At 44.5% G+C, this 26,023-nt stretch overlaps 1 protein-coding gene across 1 annotated transcript in view; it reads right to left on the bottom strand.

Annotated features, from left to right (window-relative positions):
* LOC146868725 (protein CutA homolog) overlaps positions 1 to 26,023 on the bottom strand; it is a 250,648-nt gene that overhangs the window by 8,495 nt on the left and 216,130 nt on the right. The window contains exon 5 of the mRNA XM_085613545.1: positions 20,179 to 20,228. Coding sequence (XP_085469671.1) covers positions 20,179 to 20,228 — 50 coding nt within the window. The remainder of the gene's footprint in view (positions 1 to 20,178; positions 20,229 to 26,023) is intronic.

Below are 26,023 nucleotides of genomic sequence, written 5' to 3'. Positions count from 1 at the left end.
CTGAAGAGGCAGGAAGGATTGTGAGGATTGAATTTCCAGGACTACCACTATGAACAAAAGGTGCTTACAGTGCTCTAGAAGTGATTGAGGTACACCGATTTTTTTTAAAACAGGTCGAAGAACAGTGACGCCAGCAACTGCAAGTAGCAAAACACCATCTCTGAGGACTGAGCCTTCAAAACCCAGTCACCCAGGTAAGGCAATACTGGAATTACTGATCGTTTGGGATGTGCTGCTACTACTGCCATTACTTTGATAAAGACTTGGAAGTCCCATCAGTTTAAACGGGAGGACTGCTAACTGCTAGTGGGTGGAACCCACTATAAACCGCAGGTACCTCTGGTGTGTCTTCAGGATCAGAATATGAAACTGCGCATCCTGATAGTCTCAGGACACCACCCAGTCTTCAACATTCAGCACCAAAATCACCTGAGGCAGCGTCAGCATCTTGAATTCCTCTTTCTGGAGAAAGAAATCCCTAACTATAAACATTGGTAGATAGGAATTTGTACCAAAACCTTATAATTTCTCAAGGCATACGCAATGTTTTAATTTCCCCTCGCTTTTCCAAATTTGCATTTGTGGTGCATTGTACAGCTCACATATAGAAAGTGGAAAAGGCTTAAAGCATACTTTTGTACACCAGTATAAAACCAATGCTTCAGAGAATGCGCTCACCCTTGCACCATGTCTTAAGGGCGTGTGCATTAGCACATGGCTGCCAAAAGAGCACCAGCACACAGGAATAGAAAAAATACACTGTATCATTTTAAATATGGTGCATTTTGTCTCTCTCCCTTTCACGCAAGGCAACAAAGCAACTTTGATGCTGCCTTGTCTTGCACCAAACTATAGAAAATCACACAATCTCACTCACTGTCACTGACTCACATTCACTCACACACATTCTTACACATACAGACATATGCTCTCACATACACACGTTCTCTCAGATGAACACACTCCAACCCACAAGCATGCACACAACCTATATATATAATACAATTTTTACTTACCGCAGGTGCCACCAAAGTTCCTGTTTTAACTGTGTGTGCTCCATTTTTAATTGCACTAATACTGAATAATCGACTATTATACACTATTAGTATAAAATTAGCAATGTGGAGCCACCTTTTTGTTCTTGACAATGATTTTGCCAGAGGCCACAAAAGCAGTACCAGGGGTCACAAGGGACAAGCCTGGGGTCGACGCTGTGACCCCTGGCGACCCACAAATGACATCCATGATGAAAGCAGAAAAAGGTAACAGAATGGAAGAAGGAAATAAGGTTGAGAGAGAAAGAGAAAGGAGGTACGGATGAGCAAAGTTGGCAAGGGAAAAGGAAGAGAAATTAACCAGAAATAAAGAGACAAGGCAGGAAGGAGATGAGAAGGAGTGAAAGACAGAAGAGAGGGAAAAGAAAGAGGAGGAGGAAGGGGATAGAGAGGAGAACATTAAATAGATGAAAGAGATGAGAGGAGAGCAGAGTAGGAATAGGGAGGTGAGAAGGAAAGACAAGTAGAATGAGGAACCTGGAGCACCATAAATTACATTAGAATTGAAGGGGCAGTGACACCGATGTCCAGGGGTGGGAAGGGTATGCTACACCATATTTATAGCAGAATTTTAATACCGACTGGGGGACCTAGTTTCATTGTGCAAACTAGGACCCACTCCCCAGGCTACGACACAGCCCATGCCGAGCTTATCTCTGTGCCCAAGATTTCATCCTCTCACATATGTATCACAAACTGCTGTCCGCAGTTCCTAATTGTTTTTATCCTTACATACAAGCTTGTAACACATTGGATGCTTTTGGAGGGGATCCCTGGGTGGTACTGTGAAGGACAGAGAGCAAGTATTATGAGCAGTGGAGACACCAATAAATGTAACTTTTCTTTACTCTGATGTATTTCTCTCCCCTCTTCCCAAAAGGTTAAGAAAACTGACATTCCAGCGTAAAATGGCAGGAGGGGACCAAGAGCCTAGGTCCAGCCAGGGCTCAAGCAAACAAGCTGCACAGAGCTTCCTGATCATCAGCTGCATCATTCCTAGAAGGTAAATGCAGACAGCAATGCTTGCAGAAGATTTTCAGAGTAGCCCATCTAACTAGCACCAATGACAGCCAGGCTGTTATCTTTTTTTCCACAGCTTGTCAGTGACTCACAGAGTCTCAGATCTGATTATGATAAATTCATATAGTCAGAGTTTGCACAGAAAAAGAGCATCCGCCTCAGATGGAGAGATTACAACTCTCGATTAGAGCTTCACTGTCACTGTGTAAGTCACAAGCTGGCATGTGTGGCATCAGACACCGTGACTTGTTGCATTAAACATCTGAAAGTAATGCATACAAATTTAAAGCGTATGTGTCCATAAGCAGGTGGAGTGATTTACGTACTTTGGAAATATGCATTTTTTTGCAAAGATGATCATGGCACAGAGCGGCATTTTGAATACTTAAGAAATGTTACTAACTGAGACTTTTTTTTTTTTTTAAGAATCTTTATTCGGTGATTAAAAAACACCATAAAAGCACATATATATACATGGGTAAAAAGTCATTAAACATTAATCGAGATCCTTATACAGAGTTAGTGCAAATAGAGATACCGACATACAGGGTCATAAAAATAGAAAATCCAAAGTCTTTCATTCCTCTCCCCTAGTCATCTTTAATCGGACCGCAACCTTAATAAAATTCATAATACAGCACAATGTTAGTGGATCAGAGGCTTTTTGCAAAAAGACTAATGCGTCCCTGGCACGTTCCTGTTGGGCTTTCTTTAAAATAATTACAAGAAATCTGCGCCTGGGCATAGAGAAATAGGGACAGAGCAAAACAAAATGGAGGGAATCCTGCGGAGACCTGTTGTCGCAGCCGCAGGGTCCCTTCTGCTCAATTGACGTGGTGAAACCTGCTGGTGAGGCCAACATAAAAGGAAGTAAATTCAATCTAAAACAGCACATAAGAAATCTATCCTGTGCATTATGCACAAGATACAGATAAGGCTCCATACCCTCCACACTCTTTACCAAATTATGAGCCCTCACCGTCTTTTTAACACCTTCAGCCTCAGCTCTACATTGGGTTTTCCGCTCTAGGAAAATTTCCCCTACTTGTTTCTTGTGCTGGGCTGAAATTGTTGTGGGGTTCGTGAAGAGGTTTCCAAAGCCTAAATCTTCAAGGGTGTTTCTAACATATTTAAGCCAGGGGATGCGCATACAATGGGTCCTATCTAAGCAGTCCAATAACATTTCTCTGCTTAGATGCGCATCTGGATTAACCCATATTTTTAGCCAGGCCACAATTGGCCTAAGTTTTAACAGGTCATCCAAGTATGGTCTCCCTAGCTCCCTATGAGCTATGATTCCAGCGGTACTTGGTGGTGCCCTCAGGATAGATTTCAGATATTTGTTTTCTTCCTGTTGGATTCTAGTGGTGTTCACAAAGCCCCATACTTCTGCCCCATAGATTACTTTGGAGCATGATACGGAGCCATACAAGTTCATCACCTGTTCCGGGCTCCATCTACCTAGCCTCCTTCCATATCCAGCTATAGCCCCATTAGAGGCAATCATTTTGCTACAACGTTCCGCCACTAGAGAGTTAAACTGCAAAACACCATCAAAGGTTACTCCAAGATAAGAGAACGTTTTGACCTCCTCTAAAGTATGGGTGCCTATTGTATAAGTAAATTTAGAGGAAGGTTTTTTGCCGGCCAGGAGTACATATGATTTGCCCAGGTTGACAGATAGATCCAGTGTACTCATGAACCTAACAAACCCGTCTATCAGGATTTGTAAGCTTCGGGGTGTGCGTGCAAGCAGAACCGCATCATCTGCGTAAAGCAGAACAGGAATATGCCGCGCCCCGACCCTTGGGGAATCTGCCTTTAACCCCAAAAGGAACTGCTCCAGGTTATTGATATAAAGGGAGAACAAAAAAGGGGCAAGAATGCAACCTTGTCTGACTCCACTCTTACAGGGAAAAGAGTCAGACAATCTTCCCTCCCTATTAAATCGAACCTTGGCCGTGGTGTCGCTGTGTAATTCCCTTAATATGGTAATTAAACCACTCTCAATCCCCATGCTTGACATCATATCCCACAGCTTTCCTCTATTGACGTGATCGAATGCTGCTGCCAGATCCATGAATCCCATATAAATGGGTTCATCACTGGCCAGAGTATATTTGGCAGTCAGCATATAAAGGTTCAGGCATCGGTCACTGGTGGACCTCCCTGTCCTAAACCCGTATTGAGTGTCTGAGAAGGTGTTATTCTCTTCGGTCCACTCAGACAGTCTGTTGAGGATTGCCCTACCCAAAAGTTTAGCCGATACGTCAATCAGGGAAATGGGCCGGTAGCACTTGGGGTCATCCCTATTGCCCTTTTTGAAGATTGGCACGATGATCGCTTTAGACCAGGATGGCGGCAGGCCACAAGTGGTCGCAGTATTTATGACCCTGGTCATCAGCGGGGCCCATAGTTCTATATTACTACGAAACAGGTCAGGGGGAATTCCATCCGGCCCCGGGGCTTTATTTTTAGTCAGACCCTCCATCCCTGCAGTAATCTCCTTAAGAGTAAATACTACCGAGGGAACCTGACTTGTGGTTACGGGTGACTCTACATGGATACCGGGCTCATGGTTATATAGACCCCTAAAGTGTGTGACCCACTGCTCCGGGAGGATGTTAACCCCTATCTCTGGGGAATCATTTTCTTGAAAGGTCGGTTTATTAATGATTCTCCAAAATCCCGCTAGATCCCTTCTTTCGCCTGCCTCTCTTAAGTCTGCCCAAGCTTCTGCCTGCAGGGCAAGTTTCCTCCTTTTGGTCTCTTTTTTATATTTTTCTCTACATACCTTGATTTTTTGAGGGTCCCTTGGTTTTAGCTTAAGGGAGCATTTCAACTCCCTCAATGCCTTAGAACAATCTTTATCAAACCACCGGGGATTTACCAGATTACATGTGGGCGCACTGGTCCTAAGTAGGCCATCGACCAGGTTAGCGATCTGGTCAAATGCTTCCAGTACCCTTGGTCCCTGGACTTCTAGGTCTAGACAGTCGTTAATGGCCAGTAGTCCCTTGTCACCCAAAATTTTATAAAACTTTACCCCATCTATTTTGGACCATTTCAGTCTCCTACCTTGATCTGTGACCCTCTCCTCAATTGAGCGGTGGACTCTAGTTCCAGCACCCACCCTATACGAGAGCATCAAAACAAGGGGATTGTGGTCACTGAAACTGCTCCAATCTATCCCTACACTGATTATTTTGTTTATCAGGGATCTCGAGGCCAGAATATAATCTATAATAGATGAGCAACCCCTGCCCTTGAAAGTTGGTAGAAGTGTACCATCCGACTGTGGGTCTATCATATTAATGGTATGCTCTAAGTCGTACTTAAGCCAAAGCAACCTAAGAGCCAACCCAGTAGGCGTATGAGAAAAATGCGGCCCCTTCTCCATTGGGCATTGTGACCAGTCTGTGTTTACCTTGACCAGTGCCGGACAGAGGTGGCAATTAAAGTCTCCCACTAAAAGCAGCCCGTGCGGCGGCCCCTTATTTTGGAATGTTGTTTCTTGTCCCAGCCTATGGTCTAGTTCAGCTAGTAGCGGGATATGGTTGTTTACTATCTCAGTGTTATAGATGTTAAAAACAGAAAATCTTAACACCTTTCCAAGGAACCGAACTACCTGAATCCCATGTGAGTTCCAATCTGGGGAGGACCAGGAGCCTGGGAGGTCTAAATCTACGTAGATGGACAAACCGCCCATTGCTCTCCCTGATCTGGATTTTCGGGCGGGGACAAAAAAACACTTGTACCCCTGTAGATGGTAATTATTCACCAAGGCCCATGTCTCCTGTACACACATGACTTGAAATTTTCTAATAAAATCAACCCATTCCTTGTTATTAAATTTGCCCGCTATGCCTGCTACATTCCAGGAGATGAATCTCACTCCCTCTCCCCTCCGTCTTGAACCCCCCTGGGGCCTTGATGGTATCTCCTGTATTGACCCTTGCGTAGCCAGCCCATGTCCCCCTCCTATACATTCTATGGCTGTAGCGTTAGGTTCAGCAAACATGGAATTCCCCACACCACTCGGTAGAGTTTGCTGAGCCTGAGAGTTTTGCTCCTCCACCACCTCTACCAAAACGCCCTTATCCATGTAACCCTGGAGGACATTATCTGTTTGTCAATCCACCCCCTCTAGACCGTTCAGGCAATTAAACCGGTTATAGGTGTACAAGGGTGGTTCTGGTCGGCCAAATAGTGGCCTAGGGTTGAATGCCCAGTGTCTCCCCCTCCTGCCAACCCTCTCCCAGTTGTCATGAATTTGGGGCGGCTGCAATGGGACTGGAATAATGGGGAAAAAGAAAGATACACGAAGGGTTTGGATAGTGGATTCTCTGGATCTATTCTTCCCTTGGCATATGTAGGACACGGTTCCTGTGTCCCTAAAACTCAGCAATATGCAGTCCCCTATAATAGATTTGTATGTTCTCCCCACCCATGGCACCCTTCTTACCATTATGATTTCGTTATTAGGGTGTGTCGGGAGGGGTCTGTTTGTGTTTAACCACTTAATAACCCTACTTTTCAGGGCACAAAAATCCTCAGTTTCACCTTCTTCGAGTGGGGGGACACCCGCCCTGACTACAGTGAAATCATTAGTCTCTGGGGGTAGGTTAGGTCTGCGTGGTCTCAAGGGAAGCTTCATTAGGGGAGTCGGTGTGGTACTATCTACCGGCTGTGCCGGATGAACAGGGCCTGAAGGAGGAGTAGGCATGTTAGAGTTAAGGGGCTTAGTTGGTGCAGGCTTGGGCCTTAGGGGTTTTTGCGGGGCCGCCGCGTTTGCGGCTTGTGGAGGGACTAAGTTTGCTGCACTATTTACAGGCTGTTGAGGGGCTATTGTGGCGGGGGTAGATTCTAGATGCCTTCCCTGATGACCAGCCGGGATTTTCAGACTACCTAGTGTGGCCTCCAGAATAGTTAGTCTGATCTCAATCTTTTTTATGCTCTCGCTAATCGGTAGTAATAGAGACTTTAGCAAGAATTCCAGATTTCCAAGCGGGACAACAGAGAGGGGGACATTAGCGGTACTAGTTCCTATGTCTTTTATCAGGGCGGGAGCTAAATCCTCCCGGGCAATAGATTTGGGGTGTGATTCAGCTGGTAATTTCGCTGCTAATACGGGGGGTTTTGAAGATTTCCCAAAGTCCGAGTGAGAGATCTTGGGTTTACTCCTTCCCTGGGCTCCCTTCGATTTCCTCCTACGTTTATTAGGAGGGGGCCCCGGTGCTCCTTGTGTGGTGGCTGGCTTGGGTTTAGCTTTCCTAGCCTTAGAGGCTGGGGAGGGTTGGGAGACTAAATCAATGGTCACCCTTGTAGGGCTTGGACTGGTAGCTGGGACTATACTCATGGCTGCAACTGGTGGAGTGTTTATACAATCCCTCAGCAGGAGTGGGACTTCATCTATTAGGGACAACTCCTCCCTGGGCGTAGTGGGTTGTTCTCCAAGGGGGATGTTTTTCAAGTTATCTATTGAGCGTCTCCGTTCTGCCCTTAACCGGGACAGGTTGCACTCTTTGTCCCCCTCCCCCGCCGCCCGGGAGAAATAATTCTCTAGGGTCCTATTTTTAACTCCTCCCGGCTTCAATGGGGTACTCTCCCTTGCCGGAGACGGCATAATGTGAGTGATGGATTATAATCGGCAAGGGGCTGTGACAGTAAATAGGACCAGGGGTCGAATGGACGACCCAAGAGAGTAGGCCCAGCCCGGCCTACTCCGGCCTCTGACGGCCACAGACGGTCCCGCCCTTGTCCCGGGCTTCTCCCGGGACGCTCTCGCGTGCGCTCCCGCGTAGCGGGAATAACAGATTAAAAAAATAGAGACTCTCGTTAGTGGGGGCGGGGCAGGCAGGGAGAGCGGCCCAGATGATTGTAATTAGGGCTGGCGGGGACTCCTGGGAGAGGTAGTCCCGGTCCCGCAGCTCGCAGCCCTGCCCACGCACACTCACACCCACTGCAGGCTCCGCTTTGGCAAGGAAACAACTCCAGGGGTCCGAAGGTCCGGGACAGCACACCCCTCGAAGCGGGACCCGCGAAGCGGGTTCCGCGAGGCGCTGCAAGGAAAAGCAGCAGTCAGGGCAGCAGTTCTCCACACGCACCAACAGGTCAGCCAGGCGTCCCAAAGTATAACGGAGTCCCAAAGGTTTTAAATTCGTTGGTGGGGGCGGGGCAGGCAGGGAGAGCGGCCCAGATGATTGTAATTAGGGCTGGCGGGGACTCCTGGGAGAGGTAGTCCCGGTCCCGCAGCTCGCAGCCCTGCCCACGCGCACTCACACCCACTGCAGGCTCCGCTTTGGCAAGGAAACAACTCCAGGGGTCCGAAGGTCCGGGACAGCACACCCCTCGAAGCGGGACCCGCGAAGCGGGTTCCGCGAGGCGCTGCAAGGAAAAGCAGCAGTCAGGGCAGCAGTTCTCCACACGCACCAACAGGTCAGCCAGGCACTTTATAGTGTGTTATAGCATTAGACGTGAGAGTTGATAGCTACAATGCCTTCATTTGCTGGGTGAAGAGGGAAAGTATGGGACTTATTAACTACAACATTAACTTGAAGTTGGAGAGATCACTCAGCATCAACCTCTTCTCCTAAGGTTTTGTTTGTATCTTCCAGCTGTAGGCTTACGGTAAATGTTTCAAAGGCTTAAGAGGAAGTAGCGAGAGCTTTTAGGGCACAAATCCAAAAATGATGACCAATGTTTTGGCGCTATTCAAATGGAGAACATTTGTCTTCATCCAATTTAGATTTGTGCCTGGTAGTAGTAGTACTGGTACAACATTTCCTCCCATTTAAGGGTATGGGGAAAGCCTGATGTAGTTTGAGAATTATTGTTGTAAGAAGGGACAGGTAACTGACAGCCCCTAGAGAAATTAAACATTGGCCAAAGATATTGTTGGCATTGATGGCAATCCACATTCAGGTCTCGAGATCCCAGATTTGTAGGAATTGAGTTTCACCTGCTGTATTCTGTTGTCTAACAGTGAGTAGCCCCACTGACCTGTGTCCTACATGGCTTCCAACAAGTAGACAAGCACTCCAGTGCAATGGTGTGTTCCACTGTGTAGAAAGACATTGAGAAGTGCAGTATGAACAGCAAAGAGGTTGCATCCACATCAACAAAACAAAATATTGCCCCAAAACCCCAGTAATGCAGTCTCCATCCCATGCTTTGCTCTGCACCCCAAATGAATGTGAGACATGGTGGTGAGAACCTCTAAATGATGTTGTAATTGTCAGATGGGGAAAGCTTAGGCTCATCAGGAAAGGCATTAAAATGCCTTCCCTCAGGGTTTTGGGAATTTACGATTCTTGGATAGATATAATAATTGGATAGTGAGGGAGAGAAGTGTAGAAGAAAGAACATTGTTAATGAGAAGCAGGTTCTCAAAGTGAATCAGTAGGGTTAAGATAAGTACTTCACTTCTTTCATGGTTATTTGGTTGAGACAAATTGCTGTTGGATTTTGAGAGGACACATGTCTGATAAAGGAGCATGGAGTAGCGCCAACAAGCCATTTAACAGGTGCAGTGAGCGCACCATGGATTTAGTTTTTTTTAATGAAGAAATCTTTACATTTTTTCAAAGCTCTCTGGAGGGATCACAGTCAGAGAACAGTGCAGATTAACAAGGGTTGAATTTGAAGAATTCAGAAGGCTTACTGATTTCTCGATCCTAACAGTCTTTTTGCCATTAGGATCGCACTTTTATAGTTTTTTAGTAGGTCCCTGGATTCCTCTTTGAGTTTTTGACACCTCTTTTTTACATGATATACTGTTCATTCGCCTGGTTGCTCGTTATAAGAGCTGAAATTCAGAGGTCATCCGGGGAACGTAATGTGTCTGAGCCATGGAAAGGTGGCAAGATGAATACATCAGCTTTTTCATACCAAAAGGACTTATCTTAAAGTCATTAATGCAAACAAATCTTTGTTCTATTACAACATTTAGAATAGCTGACAGAGGCAAATTAAAGGGGCCATCCGGAGTTGAGAAAAAAAACTGTTCTCTTTGCCCAGCCCTGCATATTTAATAAACACCAACAATAGGTATTCTACAATGTTGATTTGTTTGATGATGTCAGAAGGAGTTCGAGATCTACTGTGGCATAATTCACCTGAAATACCACTTTAGTTGATCCTCCCTTATTAGAAGAATTCCGTGTTTTAAGAATACAGATAGGTTTAGGTGACTCTTGGGTAAGGATTCCAAGCTTCTAAGAGTAAACTAAAGAATTGATCTCATGGAATGCAAGGGCTGATCTTGTCGATGGAACAGCCAATGCTTTTTGTTGAGCATAGTGCTCTGAACATTGGCTAACAGATCAACGTTAGCAAAAAACTTAACTAGTAGGTCCCTGGAGGGTCGGTGTGTATATTCTAAGATAGATTCAAACAGGTTTAATGTGTGGTTGATTACAGGCTGGGGGCAAGTAGCAAGCAAACAGGGTGGTGCTCTTGTGAGATGAAAAGTCAAGTACTACCACAACCCATTTCCAGCCAAGACATGATATATGGGGTTTGATAGGCCAGATTTGCAGGGCTGATTTAAAGATTTGACCCACACCTCCACCTATCTCATTTACTCTGTCTTGTACTATAATCTACACTAGAAATCCTGTGAGGATGTAGAAGACTAGTCTATAGCGGCTGGGGTGACAGAGTTACTAGCGGGTGAAAGTAAAGAGGAGGGGCTTTCAGGTCATGAGCGGCAGCAGGGCTTTATAAGCAGTCCACTTCCCTTTGGAAGGAGCCTGCAAATGTTCTGTGTTGTACTGGCTCCTGTATTATTGCTCTAGCTGGTTCAGCATGTGTGCATTCCTCACCTTTGTTGTTTTATTTCCCTCTTCAGTTTCCTTGGTTCCTTTACCCTTTTGAAACAACAAAGAAATCCTTGGGTCTGAGATACCTGTGCCGTCAGGGGAAAACACTGGAGGTCGTCTCTAGTAGCTGGTGGTGAAATCCCTTTCAGGACGAAATCCCTCACCCACCATAGTTGGCAAGCTTCATCATCTGGGATTCTCCTCCTGGCGGGAAAACCTAGTCCCGCCAAGGGCTACAACTTCCTCTATGAGAGGAAGGAGCTCAGGGATGTTTTATTCCTACACTTGCTAGGATATACTAAATCCTACAGATGGGAAATGCCAAAGCTAGTTAGATGAGGGCGCAGTGCAAACAGAAAAAAGAGAAACTCTAAAGTGCAGGTGGTGAAGCTAAAACTAACTAGCAAGAGAGATGAAATTGCCTTTATTTATTCGTTCTTGCTGCCAGGATTAAAAACAGTGCGCCTGCAGTATGGATATAGAACTGCAGGTGTCAGATGAAAAAGGTAGGTCTACATGTTTCAGCCTTAGAGACCCAGAGAAGTATCACAGCTTTCGTCAGGACCATGGACTGCATAGAAAATAGGCGAGAAAAAAGGTTTAAGGGTAAAATCTGTCTGATTTTCAGTGTTTGATTTACTGGCCGTACCTATGAACACAAAAAACACAAGCAACAAGGGAAAACTAATAGGTTAGAGACTCACAATATGTCATTTACTACACAATAAGGAGCTAGTGGGATACTATTATCTCCACATACATTAAACTTACAGCATTTAGAATAAATGGTAAAGTGTCATACCCGTAGTGTACGGATAATGAGCCTCACCTCAACCTGGCGACAGGGTGGTGAGGGTAGATGCCAGGCCGTGGACGGGAACGTTAAATATGTCCTGTGTGCGAGAAGAAGAGAGGCATATGTCCGAGCTTGCTGTGAAGTGGTGGAGGATTGGCAGGCAGTCGGGGCCGCAGAATTGTGCGGGGTCAGCTCCGACCTCGTTGCCACTGTGGTGACAGGTGTTGCTGGGCCGCTCTAAGCGAGCGGTGCTAGGGCAAACAAAAGAGCGTATACAGAGACACAAGTGATACTCCATGCAAAACTAGCGCATGGGCAGGACACGGCTCTCTTTATTAACTCACCCTGACCTCCAACATGGGGTCTATGTGTGAGTGTTTGTGTCACCGCACCAGGGCATGACCTTGCACTGTGTTACAAGCCCGAGCTCCTGACGAAGATGGAAGCACTAGCAACAATCCTGCATCATGGGGAGGGGGCTACAACTAACCTCAAAGCATGAGTGGGCCTCCCTGAGTGATTGACTAGAGGCTGGCACTGAACTCTGCCAAGTTTAGAACACGTCACGATTTCCAAATCGGATGGCTGTACACTACCTAGAGAGGCAGCAAGATGCCGGCTGCAGGCCCTGCACGAGGTTGGTGACCATACAGCCCAAAGATTTCAATCTGCGAATGAGGAAGACACGGTGGGAGAGGCACAGCACTGGCGTATAAAAGCAAGTTACAGAAGGTGGGGGAGTGACCTGTGACCCTGCGCTATTGCTCATATTTTAGGAGTAAGCAGTGTGACAGTAGGAGTCCCAGCAGGCAGACAACTGAGTCATGGAAGCTGCTCAGCAACACCTCTGGATAGAAATGGCTTAGGCTTCCCCGTTTCAGCTCCGCACCGGCCACAGGCTGCACTTGTGAGCTTTCATGTGGGGGGGAGGGGGCAGAACGCAAATAAAGGGAAACAAGCACACACCCCATAGACTGCAGATTACAGCAAGCACATAGATTACTAGGCCACCAATAACAGCAGTGATACTGCAGTGGTGGTGCATAAAAACACAAGAGGGGAAGCATTGTGACTTATAAGGCATGCAGTGGACCTACGACCATAGGCCATGACAAACTCAAAGTCAATTCAAACAAAATATACTGGATGAGTACGCATTTTGGAACACATCGACAGGTGGTGGATTGGAGAAATGTATGGACACTAGGTCACAGGACCAGGACTGCCAGGATCCTATGCTCAAGGACTTGAGAGTCAAAGACTGCTATTGAGAACAACATCAATTTGGTCACCTTGGACATCAATCAGCTGAGAGTGAATTTCTACAAAAGTTCAGGTAGGGTCACTGGGGCAAAGCAAACCCTGGAGGAACATGCAGACTCCATCAAAACACTTAAATTTGAGATCAGTCGCTAAACAATGAAACCTCAACATCTGACCAGCTGAACATAACAGATACAAGGGTGTCCGAACAACACCCTGAGAGGCTACTCGAAGATCGCCATTGCCGGAAACAACAGAGATGGACACAGGAGAGCCCATACAGGAGGCCGACAAGAGATTTACTGTTTCGCCCGACCATGACACTAACAGTGACTAACCAGCAGACAAAAAGTTGTGTCGGACAGATGGCTCCAGAGGCAGAAGAATGAGGCTCTATGCCGAGGTTTGATGTGTACGTTTTTGGGCTGAGAGAGGCCACAAGCATTGGAGAGGTGAGCAGTTTTACCCCCGCTGCATGAGGCAGTAGAGATGGGTGTATGTTGTTGGGGGGAAGAGGGTAGATGGGTGGTAAGTCATGAAAGGATTTCAGGCTGCAGAGAGAGAAAGCAGGCAAAGGGTTAGATCAGGTCAGAGGTAGAGGCCGATTAATACAACAGAGAAAAGACCAGTCAAGCTAGATCTTAAAATCTACCTGGAATGTCCATTAACTGGGGCGGAAAGTGAAGCGTTGGTTTGTGATGTCATTCCTACTGCAACATGACACAGATCTGATACTAATCCAGGAAACACACTTGGTGGACAACATATGTGAGTTTCTAGATAGACGGGGGTATAGAGTTCTGACTCACTCAGGTTTTACATCCTGTTCACAAAGGGTGGGGATCCTAGCCTGTAGGTTGCTCTCCTTACAGTCACATACATGTGAGGGTTGGTATGCGGCAGTGGCTGAGGATTGGAATAGAGAGAAGACTATGATGGTCTCACTGTACCTCTCCTCCCAAGTGCCATTTGATGATGCTGGAGAAAATGGGAAAATGGATCACACAAGCACCAGACGTCACCTTGGTCCAGGAGGGGTTCTCAACTTTACAATGCAGGCCGACATAGACAGGATTGTGTCTGTCATTCATCTGGGGAACGAAGTTAGGAGGCTCCTTAACCACTCAGATTCTTGGCCTGACAGACTTATGGCCATGGTCACTCCCAGAGGGGCCACGATACTCATACGTCTTGAGGGAAATCCACTCCTGTTCAAGCTGGTATTGCTTTCTATTGCCGCTGAGGCAGGAGGCTAGATATGTGGTCACGCACTTCCTACAAAGAGGTATCTCTGACCATTTCCCATTGTGTACTAGAGTAGTAATCAAAACACTTGTAAAAAAAGTTGATTGGAGGGTCAACCCCATGAATTTGAAAGATTGGGACACAAGGGGATGCCTGTTCATCCCTATAGAACAGTACTTTGTAGAGAACAAGGGGACAGTTGACTCAGAAGTGATGTGTAAAAGAATATAAAACAGTGACTAGGGGGCATCTTATAGCCAACTCATGGAGAAACTCAGGGAAAGGAACAAGATGATACAGAATTTTGGCAGGACGCGAGTGAAGAGCTCTGCCATAATATAACCCTGGCCCAAAAAAAATATAGACAAATAGCAGCGAACAAAGTCATGGCACTCCATCTGGCTTTGCACTATAAAGGGAGTATGGTGGGCAACAAGGCTGTCAAAATTATTGAAGGCTAGCGAAGAGGGAGGAGGGCCAGCAATGGATCCCCGTGATACTGATGGCTGAGGACGTTAAAGCAACCACGGCGCATGAATTTACCTTCACCTACGCTAAATGCCAGGAACAGTTATGTCAATCAGAGGGTAGGGGGGAATCTAGGGGTGACCCCTAGTCTTTCAAGTGATGATAGGCTAATGATCTATGAGGCTACATGGAAGGGATGTTTCCCAAGGGATCTCCGAACAGGAAACCATCAGAGGACAGCGCCTCACATAGGCCTATGTCTCTGATTAACACGGAGGCTAAAATATTGGCTAAAATGTTGGAAACCACTTCTATGGAGTCTTAGATGTACTGATATGTCCAGGCCAGTCTGGATTTATGCCACACAGATCGAAGCATGTGAACCTAAGACACCTGTACAGAGTTCTAGCCAGAGTCCATGCCCCTGAAGAACAAGCTGTGTTGCTCTCCCTAGATGCTCAGAAGGTTTTTGACTTCCTCAAGTGGTGCTACCCGATTGCAGATCTACAAAAAATGGGCTTTGGTCCGGCCTTCATGGCTTTGATTAAATCGCTAGATGCCAAGCCTATTGCACAAGTCAGGGTGAATGGGACATTATCATGAGATTTCCCCACAGGAATAAGGACACAACAGACGTACCCTATCCTTCCCTTACTATTCGCCCAGGCAATTGAGCCGCTAGCTAACTGGATGTGCTGCAATGTGCAAATGGGGAGAGGAGTTGGTCTAACGGTTAGGGCGCTCGACCTCGGACCTGGGGGAACTGGGTTCGAGTCTCGGTAACAACGCTAAAACATCCTGTGGCAAATCACTTAATCTCACAGCGCCTAATAAAAAAAATATAAATGTGTGTCCTCCTGTAACGTAACTGGTGCTATGTAAAGTGCTCTGATACCTGATTGGATTCAGGTCAAGTTTGCGCTATAGAAAACTCTGCAAAAAAAAAAGATACAGGGACTTAGATGGGATCTAGAATGGGAAGATGTTGTATCCATTTTTGCGAATAATATACCTCTTTATCTTGCAGACCTTAAGAGGTCAGTTACAAGCATAACCTACTCAGGCATATGTATCAACTGGCGACAATCAACAGTGTTTCCACTCACTGATTGGCATTGCCCCAGGAACTGGGTTTGCCTACTACACTGGACAAGGGCAGTGTTTAGGTATCTTGGCACTTAAGTCATGACAAATGTACACGACTTTATGAGGAACTATTTGGGCAGAATCCTAGATGAATATAAGACAGACACCAATCTCTATTCTGGACAGTTTGGCTCTCTAAATTTTTATTCAGCTTTCAAAATTCCCCACACGTTGTCCCCAACAGTTTCTTTGTAGGGTAGAGGGGCTGACCAGGATGCTTCTGTGGGAGGGGGCCCCTCAGGATAGCACTAACCGCACTTGTGAGGATCCCATATGACAGGGAAATAGCGCTACTCGACTTAAAGCTTTAATACTGGGCGTCTCAAGTTAGTGGTGGTGAATGACTGGGTTTTTTCACCACTACAGGAACCCTCACTGATAGAAGATGAATGGAACCACGGGGTATCTGAGCGCACTCTATCATAGAAATGCCAAATTTATGATAGACACCCAGACAACATTGGTGGTCAGGCTCTGGATGGCAGCTACAAAAGCAACAGAGGGAAATTACACACTTACACTGAAGATGTCACTATGGGACTCCAATTTACCATGAGAATAGAGGGCTCTGAGGGGAGTCCATTAATGGGATCTCATAAGTATCTCAAAGCTGGCCAAAGTGTGGGGCCCGGACGAATAGGGTCGTGGCATCACCTTTACATTGTCATGCCACATATCAGATCTACAAAGCCTTCTTAAGACATTCTAAAACCTAAGGGACCAGTGGGAACAGGAATTGGGGGTCTTATAAAACTCCAATTGGGAGAAAGTGTGTAGATACCCCAGAGCGGAGGCCATTTAAGCTGGTTTTCTCCTGGCACAACTCAAGATCCTCCACTGGGCATACTTCACTAGTGCTAAATCCTAAATCTGAAACTATTAGTTATTATATGTATTTGCTTGACAACCTTTTTCTGTGGACTTGCAGTTTCTGTTTTATGTTCAATGTTGAAAATAATTAACATTGCTTCAAAATAAATAAAGGGAGCCAGGAACATGCTGATACCTACATGTATGTGGAAAAAGGAAAAAGAAACCTAAGTAAATGTGTAGGTGACCGCTCGGCTTTAACCCTGAACTATACATTACATTTCAGTATAAATCATTATTAACATTATGTGGCATGCTATGACGCCTGTACACTGAGATTACCAGATTTCGTTGTTTGTATATATATGAATATAAAACTTAACAAAAAGAATCTTTTAAAAAAAAATATTACAGAGGATGTCTTTCAAGGATGTAAATATCTCTCTCAAGGGCACTGTCAGAAAATCCCAAATGAGTATAATCAAGGTCGTTTTTCAGCTACCTCAATCTGCTTGATCATTCCCAGGCGCAATGCAAACTCCAGACATTATGAGTGGATTTCTGTTGTGAAGACATTTATTCACATGAAGCCCCAGGCTTTTGGATGTAGAGAAAAAATATTAAATGTATATCCCTTTCGTGTGGTGTACTGTCATCTGCTGAGAAATTCAAACTCCACACTTCTCTTCCTCTGAAGATGAAACACTACTAGGTGAATGTTGTTGTCGTCCGAGGAGCAGTCCCAGATTAGACTGGATAGACTGCAGAGGAAAATAAACCATCCTTGAGTGTTTAAGTAAAACATTGCAGTGGTTACGCCCAGGTGTACTCCAAAGGAAGGAAGGATTTCAGGCCCAAAAATGGACATAAGCTCAAGATGTTTTCTCTGTTCTGTGAAGGTCAAAAGCCATGAACCTCAGAAGAGGCTTCCTCAGTAGGCTCTGGAGCCACAGCAAGAAACAATTTGGATTTGCAAGTCTTGCTGTTGAAATCACATTGAAACATAATCCACATCAAGACTTGCAAATCCAAATTGGTTCTTGTTCGGGGTATGTCAGAATTTCGCAAACACAAGGAGATGGTGGATGGAGTGCTGAACATTGCAAACACTCACCCCCAGTCAATGATCTGGGTTGAATCCATCATCGTTCTTTAGCTCACTTTGCCACCCCAATTCAGACACAGCTATATGCAAATCAGTCTTTATCCTGTGCCTCATGGGCACAGTCCAGACCAAACTGCCAAGCCATGTCTTCAGAATTTCACCAGCTGAAGCACAGGTCCCAGGAATTGAAGTCCTGGTTTAGTGGGACCAGAGCTCTGAAGGGAGATAGACTCGACCACTGAAATTGGAGAGTTGAGGAAGGAGCTACCAGCCTCACTAGGGGATTTGACCACATCTAAGATGATCTGGGGCTTGTTTTGTGGGCTACTGAGGCAGAAGAACTCCTCTAAAGTACCATGTAATGCGAAGTGATCAAATGGTACCACAGGACCACATGCCTTGTGACCTGGTCCTTGTGCTTCAATAGGTACGCACAAGTGTGTGCTTAGACGCTCATGTTTCTTTCTGAGCAATAGAAGGCCTTTGAATGGAGGAGGAAACTTCTTACTAGCACAGGCCTTTTGACTCAGCAATTGCACCCATCACTACACCCTCATAATCTAATTATGTCAGTTTCTGTACTGTGATGACACTAACAGGAGCTTGCTTCTCAGTAATCGCAGCAACATTTAAGCACAAAAAATACACATAGTCAATGAAGGGCGAATCCACAGGTTGTTTTAGAGAGTAGTCTCCTAAAACAGCCTGCACAGTTTTAAGTCTGTTGTAAATGACAAAGCACAATAAAAAACATGTCCTATTGTCACTGTAAGAAAGAGGACAGCAAAAAGACATCACCGCCTCAAAAGGAGAAAAAACATAGAACCTGATGCCAGCCACTTGCCCCATCGAGAGGAAAACCTAGACGTGGTGGTGGCTGATGGTGACGTACATTTAAGGAAGTAGAGCTATCTTTGCGCATGGCGGCTTCAAAATTCTTTCCAAGTGACAACATTCTTTCATCGAGTGTATTTTTATCCTGCCAGCAGTCTAGGAGTGAGTGCAAGATGGCAGGGTAAGAAATAATAAGACTTAAAAAACAAAACAAGATTAAATTTCCTAAATTGAAAATATTTAAAAAGTAAAAAGCAATGATCATGCACTCGTTGTCACACTAGGGTTTGATTTAATTTGGCTATTTCAATGTTCTATATAGGATCAAACTTGGCATCTTGCAGCTGCTTCACAAGACTTTGATCCTTACTTAGACACTAGCGGTCAGATCACCATACCACCCTTTTTAGAGGTCGCCATCTGCCTGGCTGGAATATCTGCGCTGTGAAGGGAGTCACTGTAGCAGCAGCTGCCATCACAGCACTGAAAGGTTGGCCAGTGGGCACCACGTTTAAAGCATTTGCTCTGCAAACTGTTTAGCTCAGAGTAAACAAGTTCCAAAAGTGGCATTTTGTTTTCTCTCAGTGAAAAATAAATATTCACAAACCTTTCTCCCTGCATTCTGCAATTTCCCTGCCTACATCTGCCATGTCATACAGGGGAAATGATGGATGTTACCCCACCCTTAAAAGGATGGGACGATCATCGGTCTGACCTGGCAGCTCTTTGGCGGACCATGAGAGGTTTACACCAGCTAAGCCAGGGATAACTTTGCCAGTGTAAACCTGGTGCTTTCCCCCTCCTCTAAATAGAGTGGGTGAACCTCAAATTTGGCAAGTTGAGGGGCAGCAGTGAACCCACTCCTTCAAACTCTATTTTGTAATAAGAGAACTGGTGACAGGTGGGTGTAATTTTTTAAATAAGCTGGGCAGAATGATGTTCATAAGGGTATTTAGACAGAATATTGGAAACAGAAATATCGTGGACAAAAATATTGTGTCAAGAATATCGAGGACACAAATATCGTGAAGCTAAGTTTATATGTGTAAGCAAAGTTTTACTACATATAACTCCACATATATGTACCTTGACAATATATGTATCTTCAAGATATGTAGATGTGGAGTTAAGAATAGTCAATCTATACTTACCTATTTTCACCTTCTCAATATTTTGGTCCTCGAAATTTTTGACACGAGAGTCCACACAGTATTTCTGTCCCCGATATTCTGTCAGTGATCCATTCATAAGTGCAGCTGGGGAGATGGGTGGTAGGAGTGACAGAAACAATCAGGCAGATCATTGCTGTGTCCAGCCAATGAATGAAGAGGGATCATCACAAGCTACTTGTATTCATTTGTTACCAGTTGTGTGATCCTTTGCTATCATATTTTATTACATTAGCGAGTTTATGTTCAGTGCTACTGTCCAATAATAGCAATTCCTTTTGACCCAGCATCCTCCTCTTGCTGGAAAGAGACCCCTCATATCAATAAAAGGTGAAAAGGAATTATGATTATTAATGGATCATATAAGGCAAAGGGGAATGAAAGTAAATTATCAAAATGTGTTAAGAAATTACAAGATTTCACTATAAAGAGTGAAAAATCTCACCTGATATAGTCTGACAATTCACTTATTTTTGAAGTCTTGGTTTTCACCAGCTGTGGGGAGAATATAGACATGTTAGCAATGCATGAGATATATTGTTAGCTTGACTCTTTTTATCATAGGATATAAAAAAAAGACAAATACTCAAATGGCTCAGACACCCCAAAGCTGCCTTGCCCTTATAAGTCATGCAGAAGGAAACGTGTAGTGGGATGCTGCCCACTTGAGCACAGTGGCGTAACGAAAATTGAGGGCCCCCCCCCTGCAAGGTACGTGGAGGGGCCCCCTCCGGGCACAATCAAGAGCTCTCGGGCCGAGGTACTTTGCTGAGGGGGGCCCCCTGGAGCTTGTGGGCCCCCCCGCACTGCAGGGGCTGCGGGAGCCTGTGTTACGCTCCTGCTTGAGAAGTGGTTCTTAACCTTTTGACTTTGTGGACCCTCACTAAATCATTACTGGAATCGGGAACCCCCACTGAGTAATTACGGAACGCCAGAGACCACGGCCTAAGCAATTTCGATGATTTGAACCATAGACCAATACACAAAAATACAGAAACAAACACGCAACTGAAATGTTTTATCTAATTAAAAAATATAAAAACAAATATAAAATTTAAAAACATTAATTTTAATGGGAAGGTTAGAGCTTTTCTAAATGTACTTGAGGCCACCCAATGTCCATATACTATTCTGTTTGATGCACTTGAACTGCTCCCACAAGTCAATCTGAGCATACCAACTTAATTTTTAGTCTCCAATTTCAAATTCCTTCACATTTAGAGAAAGTTTTAAAATGTGTGATTTTAAATTTTGCTTCTTTATTGATACACACTTTATTAATCTGTTAATATTATTTCATTTTCTAGGCAGTCGCGGACCCCTAATTGCAGATACCCAGGGGTCCCAGGAGCACAGGCTAAGAGCAGCTGCACTAGAGGTTTAACCAGGAAGTCAGGACAAGCACGCGTCTGCACTCTAGAGCAAACCAATGTAGTTCATCCTCATTCTACTAAAAATCGTATTTGCCAGATTGAGTAAGCCGTAATCACTATAAAATCATCAAATAGAACTTAGAGAAAAAAATCAACGTTAATGATCAGGTGAACTGTCAAGCAATGTCTAGCTGCTAATGGTGCAAAGGTATGACCCCACTCACAGCTGTAGGCAAGTAAGCAATGGAGCAGCCAGAAAAATAGGATTTGATTGCAATGACGAGGAGCAAATGAGCAAAGTGAGTAAAGGCCAATTCTTCCTAGGAGGTGTTAGGGAATTTGCTTGGTGATAAAAATGTGAACAAATGGAGTCAAATAGTGCATTTCACAGCACTTGTTTTCAAAGAAAATGCATAAAAAGCTAAATAAAGCTCCATGTAGTTCTCAAATGTCGATCATGAATCAATCCAAAAAACTGAATGACTGCCTATTGCATTTGGCCTTCCACGGGTCTTTCAGGCAGATGTGAAGCACTACTAAATATTCCAAAACTTTCTGGCATGCCAGGCATGCCTAACCTCCCTAGGTACAGGGAGGCCCTTTCCTCAATATAACCTGGTGTAGCAGAGGTGGTGGAATGGAGCGTTTCATACACTTGGCCAAAAACCTATAGGCTTATTAGACAGTTTAAAAAATTGAGAAAACGATTTGACATTTATTTACATGTAGCATCTTTTCTTCAAACCACTATTTCCTGTCATTATCCCACCCAGACTTTCTAAGTAGATTGTCTGCTATAAAATATGACTAAGAATATACTTATTGAATGTAGTTCAATGTAATTTTATCTTTCCACCCATTAAATCAGATTCACAGTCATGCCTTATGAGTATGAATCTACTAAGAAAGGAACATTCTTCAGATCTAAAGCGTTGAATGAGGGCTTTTACAGAAAAGCAGATACCAACATTTCCTTCGGAATGTCAGGGAATACAACCAGTAAATAAATACACAGTTACAGGATAAATAAATTAGGAAATACAATGGTGTTACTGTTTCTTTGATGTTTTGAGAAAGAACACTAGTGCAAGGACCTTTTATAAATTGATCATTACTTTATTTTTGGCAATTTACGATTCCAGGGCCACCAGCAGACCGATTGAGTATTGCTACATCTGGTAGTATACTATCACCAGTAAAGAGCATCACAGAAAGAATATTTACACCTCATTTCAGGGGAAAGCTGTTAGTTTGGAATAGCTTGGCTGTCAAGTTTGCTAGATATAGTAAAGAAAATAAGGGACACGGCCTGTTGCAGCCTATTGTCTATATGGATGAGGTGTGTTTCTTCATATATTAAGCAACTTTGATTGCAGTACTTCCTGTAAAGACTAGCAGGGGTGTTAGTATCTTTTCACAGAACACTAGAAATGCTGAGAGGCCTGGTAAGAAAAAGACCCCCCGCCCAATAAGAATAATTTGTAATCTGGAGTTCGGTGGAGGAATCAATGAAAACAAATTTCACGGTACTGCCCCAGAAGCTGCCAAACCCCTGTTGATTGGCATCTACACTGACGAACCAAGAGGTGTATGGTTGTGTTCCAGAAGCAGACGAAAAAGAAGCGCAGCCTATAGGTTGCTGGGCCCAAATCACTGGGCGGCCATACTACTGCATTATTCTTGGTAAAAGCAGTCAATACATTCCTTTATACTAATTAAGAACGTATTTCTCAATAAAAGTCATAATTTACCAAGAGTAATTTAGGCTGGGAGATAAAATGTGAAAGACTTGTAAATGCATGTGTGTATATGAGATCTATTTGGGCCTATAATATGACTATGAAGGACCTTGTCATGCAAAAGTTGTAAATGTGTGTTAGACCTGTCAGCCTTAGGGTGGTCTTCCCCCAAACCTTTTGCCGTACTCCTCCATTTTTGCTGATCACATTTTTCTTGGCCTTAGGACTCTATATGTACTTTACCACTGCTAACCAGTGCTAAAGTGTGTGTGCTCTCTCCTCTAAACATAGAGAAAGTGGCTTACCTATTATTGGCACATTGACTAGGTCACATGACTAGCTATGTATCGATCCCAGACTGTGAAACAAAGGGCAGTAAGTGTTGGCAGGATGGGTCATCTCTGAATTGATGAGGGGGAGGAGCTGTCACCGATCACATTTACACATCACAAAAACTCTGCCACGGCACACTCCCAAAGGGTTTGACACTAGTCTTTTGTATTCCAGACAAACTGAGGCTAGGGCAGAGAGGCAGGAAATTCTAAACACCTCTGGGGGTGGAAACCTCCAGAACCATCTCCTACTTCAAAGCTGGCACCATGTATGAATATTGAACTCTCTAACCCATCTTTTCAGTACACCGCTGGGCTTATGGAAGACTCAGAAGGACTGCTGTGTTGCTAAACTGGAATGACTGCCATTCTGTTGCCTGAGTGAAAAGACTACCCCTACAACATGGATCCAGGACCACCAGAGTGATCCAAGGGCTCGTTGGCTGGCCTCCTGATCAGAGGCCCAGGGACAGAAAAGACTCCACACCTCTTCAACTCAGCACCTGGACTCTAAATACTGCGAGTCTTGCCCTCCAAGTGGTGACACCCCAGTCCTGGATCCTTAGAAGCAGGCCTGAAGGTGCTCTGCCAGCCCAGCTGTGGTCCTTTGAGCAGAACCAATGCAGCGCGATGCATCCCCAAGCAGCCGCATCGGAACCGCCACTGCGTGATGCATCCTCAATGCAGGACTTCATATCGCAAGCTCCTCATCAACAGCATCCTCGAAGATGCAGGACTCCGCATTGCAGCTCCTCAGAGCAGTCGCTGCACAACGCATCTTGGGCGCAGGATCTTGCCATGCTCCTCAAACAGGATTTAAGGTGCTTTGTTAAGTGGGCTTAATCTGTTTCCTGTATCTGGCTCGTGCTCCATTGAGGTCAGCCTGAACTTGTGGCTTGGTCCCGGTCCAGCGCGACCAGATAACCACAGTTTGCACTTTGTGCTTCTAGGCACTATTTTCACTTAAATCTTTAAAATAGATTGTCTCTGGTTCTGCTGATTGAATTTTTTATCATTTTGGTCTCAAATAATGTATTAAATTGCACACTATCCTTGTAAATTGGTGTGAGATTGTTCTTGTGTTGTGTTTTCACTTTATTACTGTTTGAAGAGCTGCGTAAATACTTTACACATTGCCTCTACTTTAAGCCCGACTGCTTCTGTACCAAGCTATCAGAGGGTTAAGCACAGGTTATTTGGGTTTTGCTTGTGTTTCACCCTGACAGAGATTGTGGTTGTTGCTTGAGTAGAGTTTCACTCCCCTCAGCCAGGAACCCAATTTCCAACAATCTGCAACCGCAAATTTACATCTACCTCTATGTGTATCTGAAAATGTACTACTTATTAGTATTTATCATTGTTCAAACTATTTTACCTGAAAGCTGAGTGAGACATGCTAGTGGGAATGTCATTTGACTATTCCCACAGGCTCCTGTTCCTGACGCACACTTTCCCCGTCAAGAAATCCCTCCCACTACACCCCTACACCCTCCCAAAATGTGGGAGTGAACTGTTTCCCTTCCTTCGTTTTGGAAAGGGAGACACTCCAGTCCTTTGTTCAAGTAAACTTACAACCATTTAGAGGGTGGAAAGGGGAGGCTCCCAAGCCTCCAAAGCAAACCACACCTTGGAACGCCCACTTCGCACCTCCTCTGTAAGATTTAGAACTGTAGATTTTCCACAAGTATGAAAGAAAATTGCACTTGTGAATGCATATACTTCTTCCACGAATCCTTTTGAGAATTCCTGACGGAGCTAACAAATTTAAGTCCAGTTTGTATACTTACATTTACAACTAAATTTCCCCTTGTGAGAAGCCTCCAAGGTTTTATGGTAGGCTAGTGAAGGGGGCATATTCAAGTGTGTCATAGAAGTGACTGGGAGCGAAGCAATGTAAATTAGGAGAAGAGACACACATTTGTAACTTTGTGATTTGTCACCAACATTCTGCAATGTATTTCCCACACGTATCTGCATATCTAATCCAGGAGTAAATTCCTTAGAAAGTGCACAGTTTCTACCGGGTGCCGTTAACAAGTTAAGGCAACCACTAGAATAACATTTCTGCATATGGAAAGAGGTATTTTCACAAAATAAATAGAAATGTAAAAATATTCACTTTATGCAATCTGCTGAGTAAGTAAGAATTGCTACACAAAACTTGTGAAATCAGCAGTACTATGCACTTGCGCATGCGCACTACAACATGCATAATTAGAAACACTTTTAAATTGGGACCGTGTGAGGGCACAGATTATGCAAGTTATTAATTATACGCATATTTTGTTTAGGAGGCCTTACATTTTCGCTTTCCATCAGAGGTTCAGGTTTTGCACTAGGAATAGTCTGGGGAGATAAGGCAAACTTTACTAACCTGGGCATTAACTATCCATTTGCATCCTGTTTCTTTTACAGATTCAAATGCTGTGCATGATCCCACCAGCTAGTGTTGGTCTCAGAACTTTACAAATCCTTCTTCTCAGAGTGTTTTTTTCACGCGTGACAGAACCACATCACCCTCTAATTCACAGGGTTGTTGGTCTCAGAACTTTACAAATCCTTCTTCTCAGAGTGTTTTTTTCAGGCGTGACAGAACCACATCACCCTCTAATTCACAGGGTTGTTGGTCTCAGAACTTTACAAATCCTTCTTCTCAGAGTGTTTTTTTCAGGCGTGACAGAACCACATCACCCTCTAATTCACAGGGTGTCTCGACGCAGACTCTGCCTCTTGCGTCCCAAACAGTATGTGGGCTGCAGGTCACTACAGGCATACTTTCAAACAATCAGCTTTCTTATGTAGAATTATGGTGGATGTTTTTGCAAAATGTGAAGTGTCTTGGATGT

Source organism: Triturus cristatus, chromosome 1_2 (assembly GCF_964204655.1).
Source record: "Triturus cristatus chromosome 1_2, aTriCri1.1, whole genome shotgun sequence".
In the NCBI taxonomy this organism is placed as follows: domain Eukaryota; kingdom Metazoa; phylum Chordata; class Amphibia; order Caudata; family Salamandridae; genus Triturus; species Triturus cristatus.
Note: the sequence above shows the minus strand (reverse complement) of the source record. Positions and strands in the feature narration are given on the sequence as shown.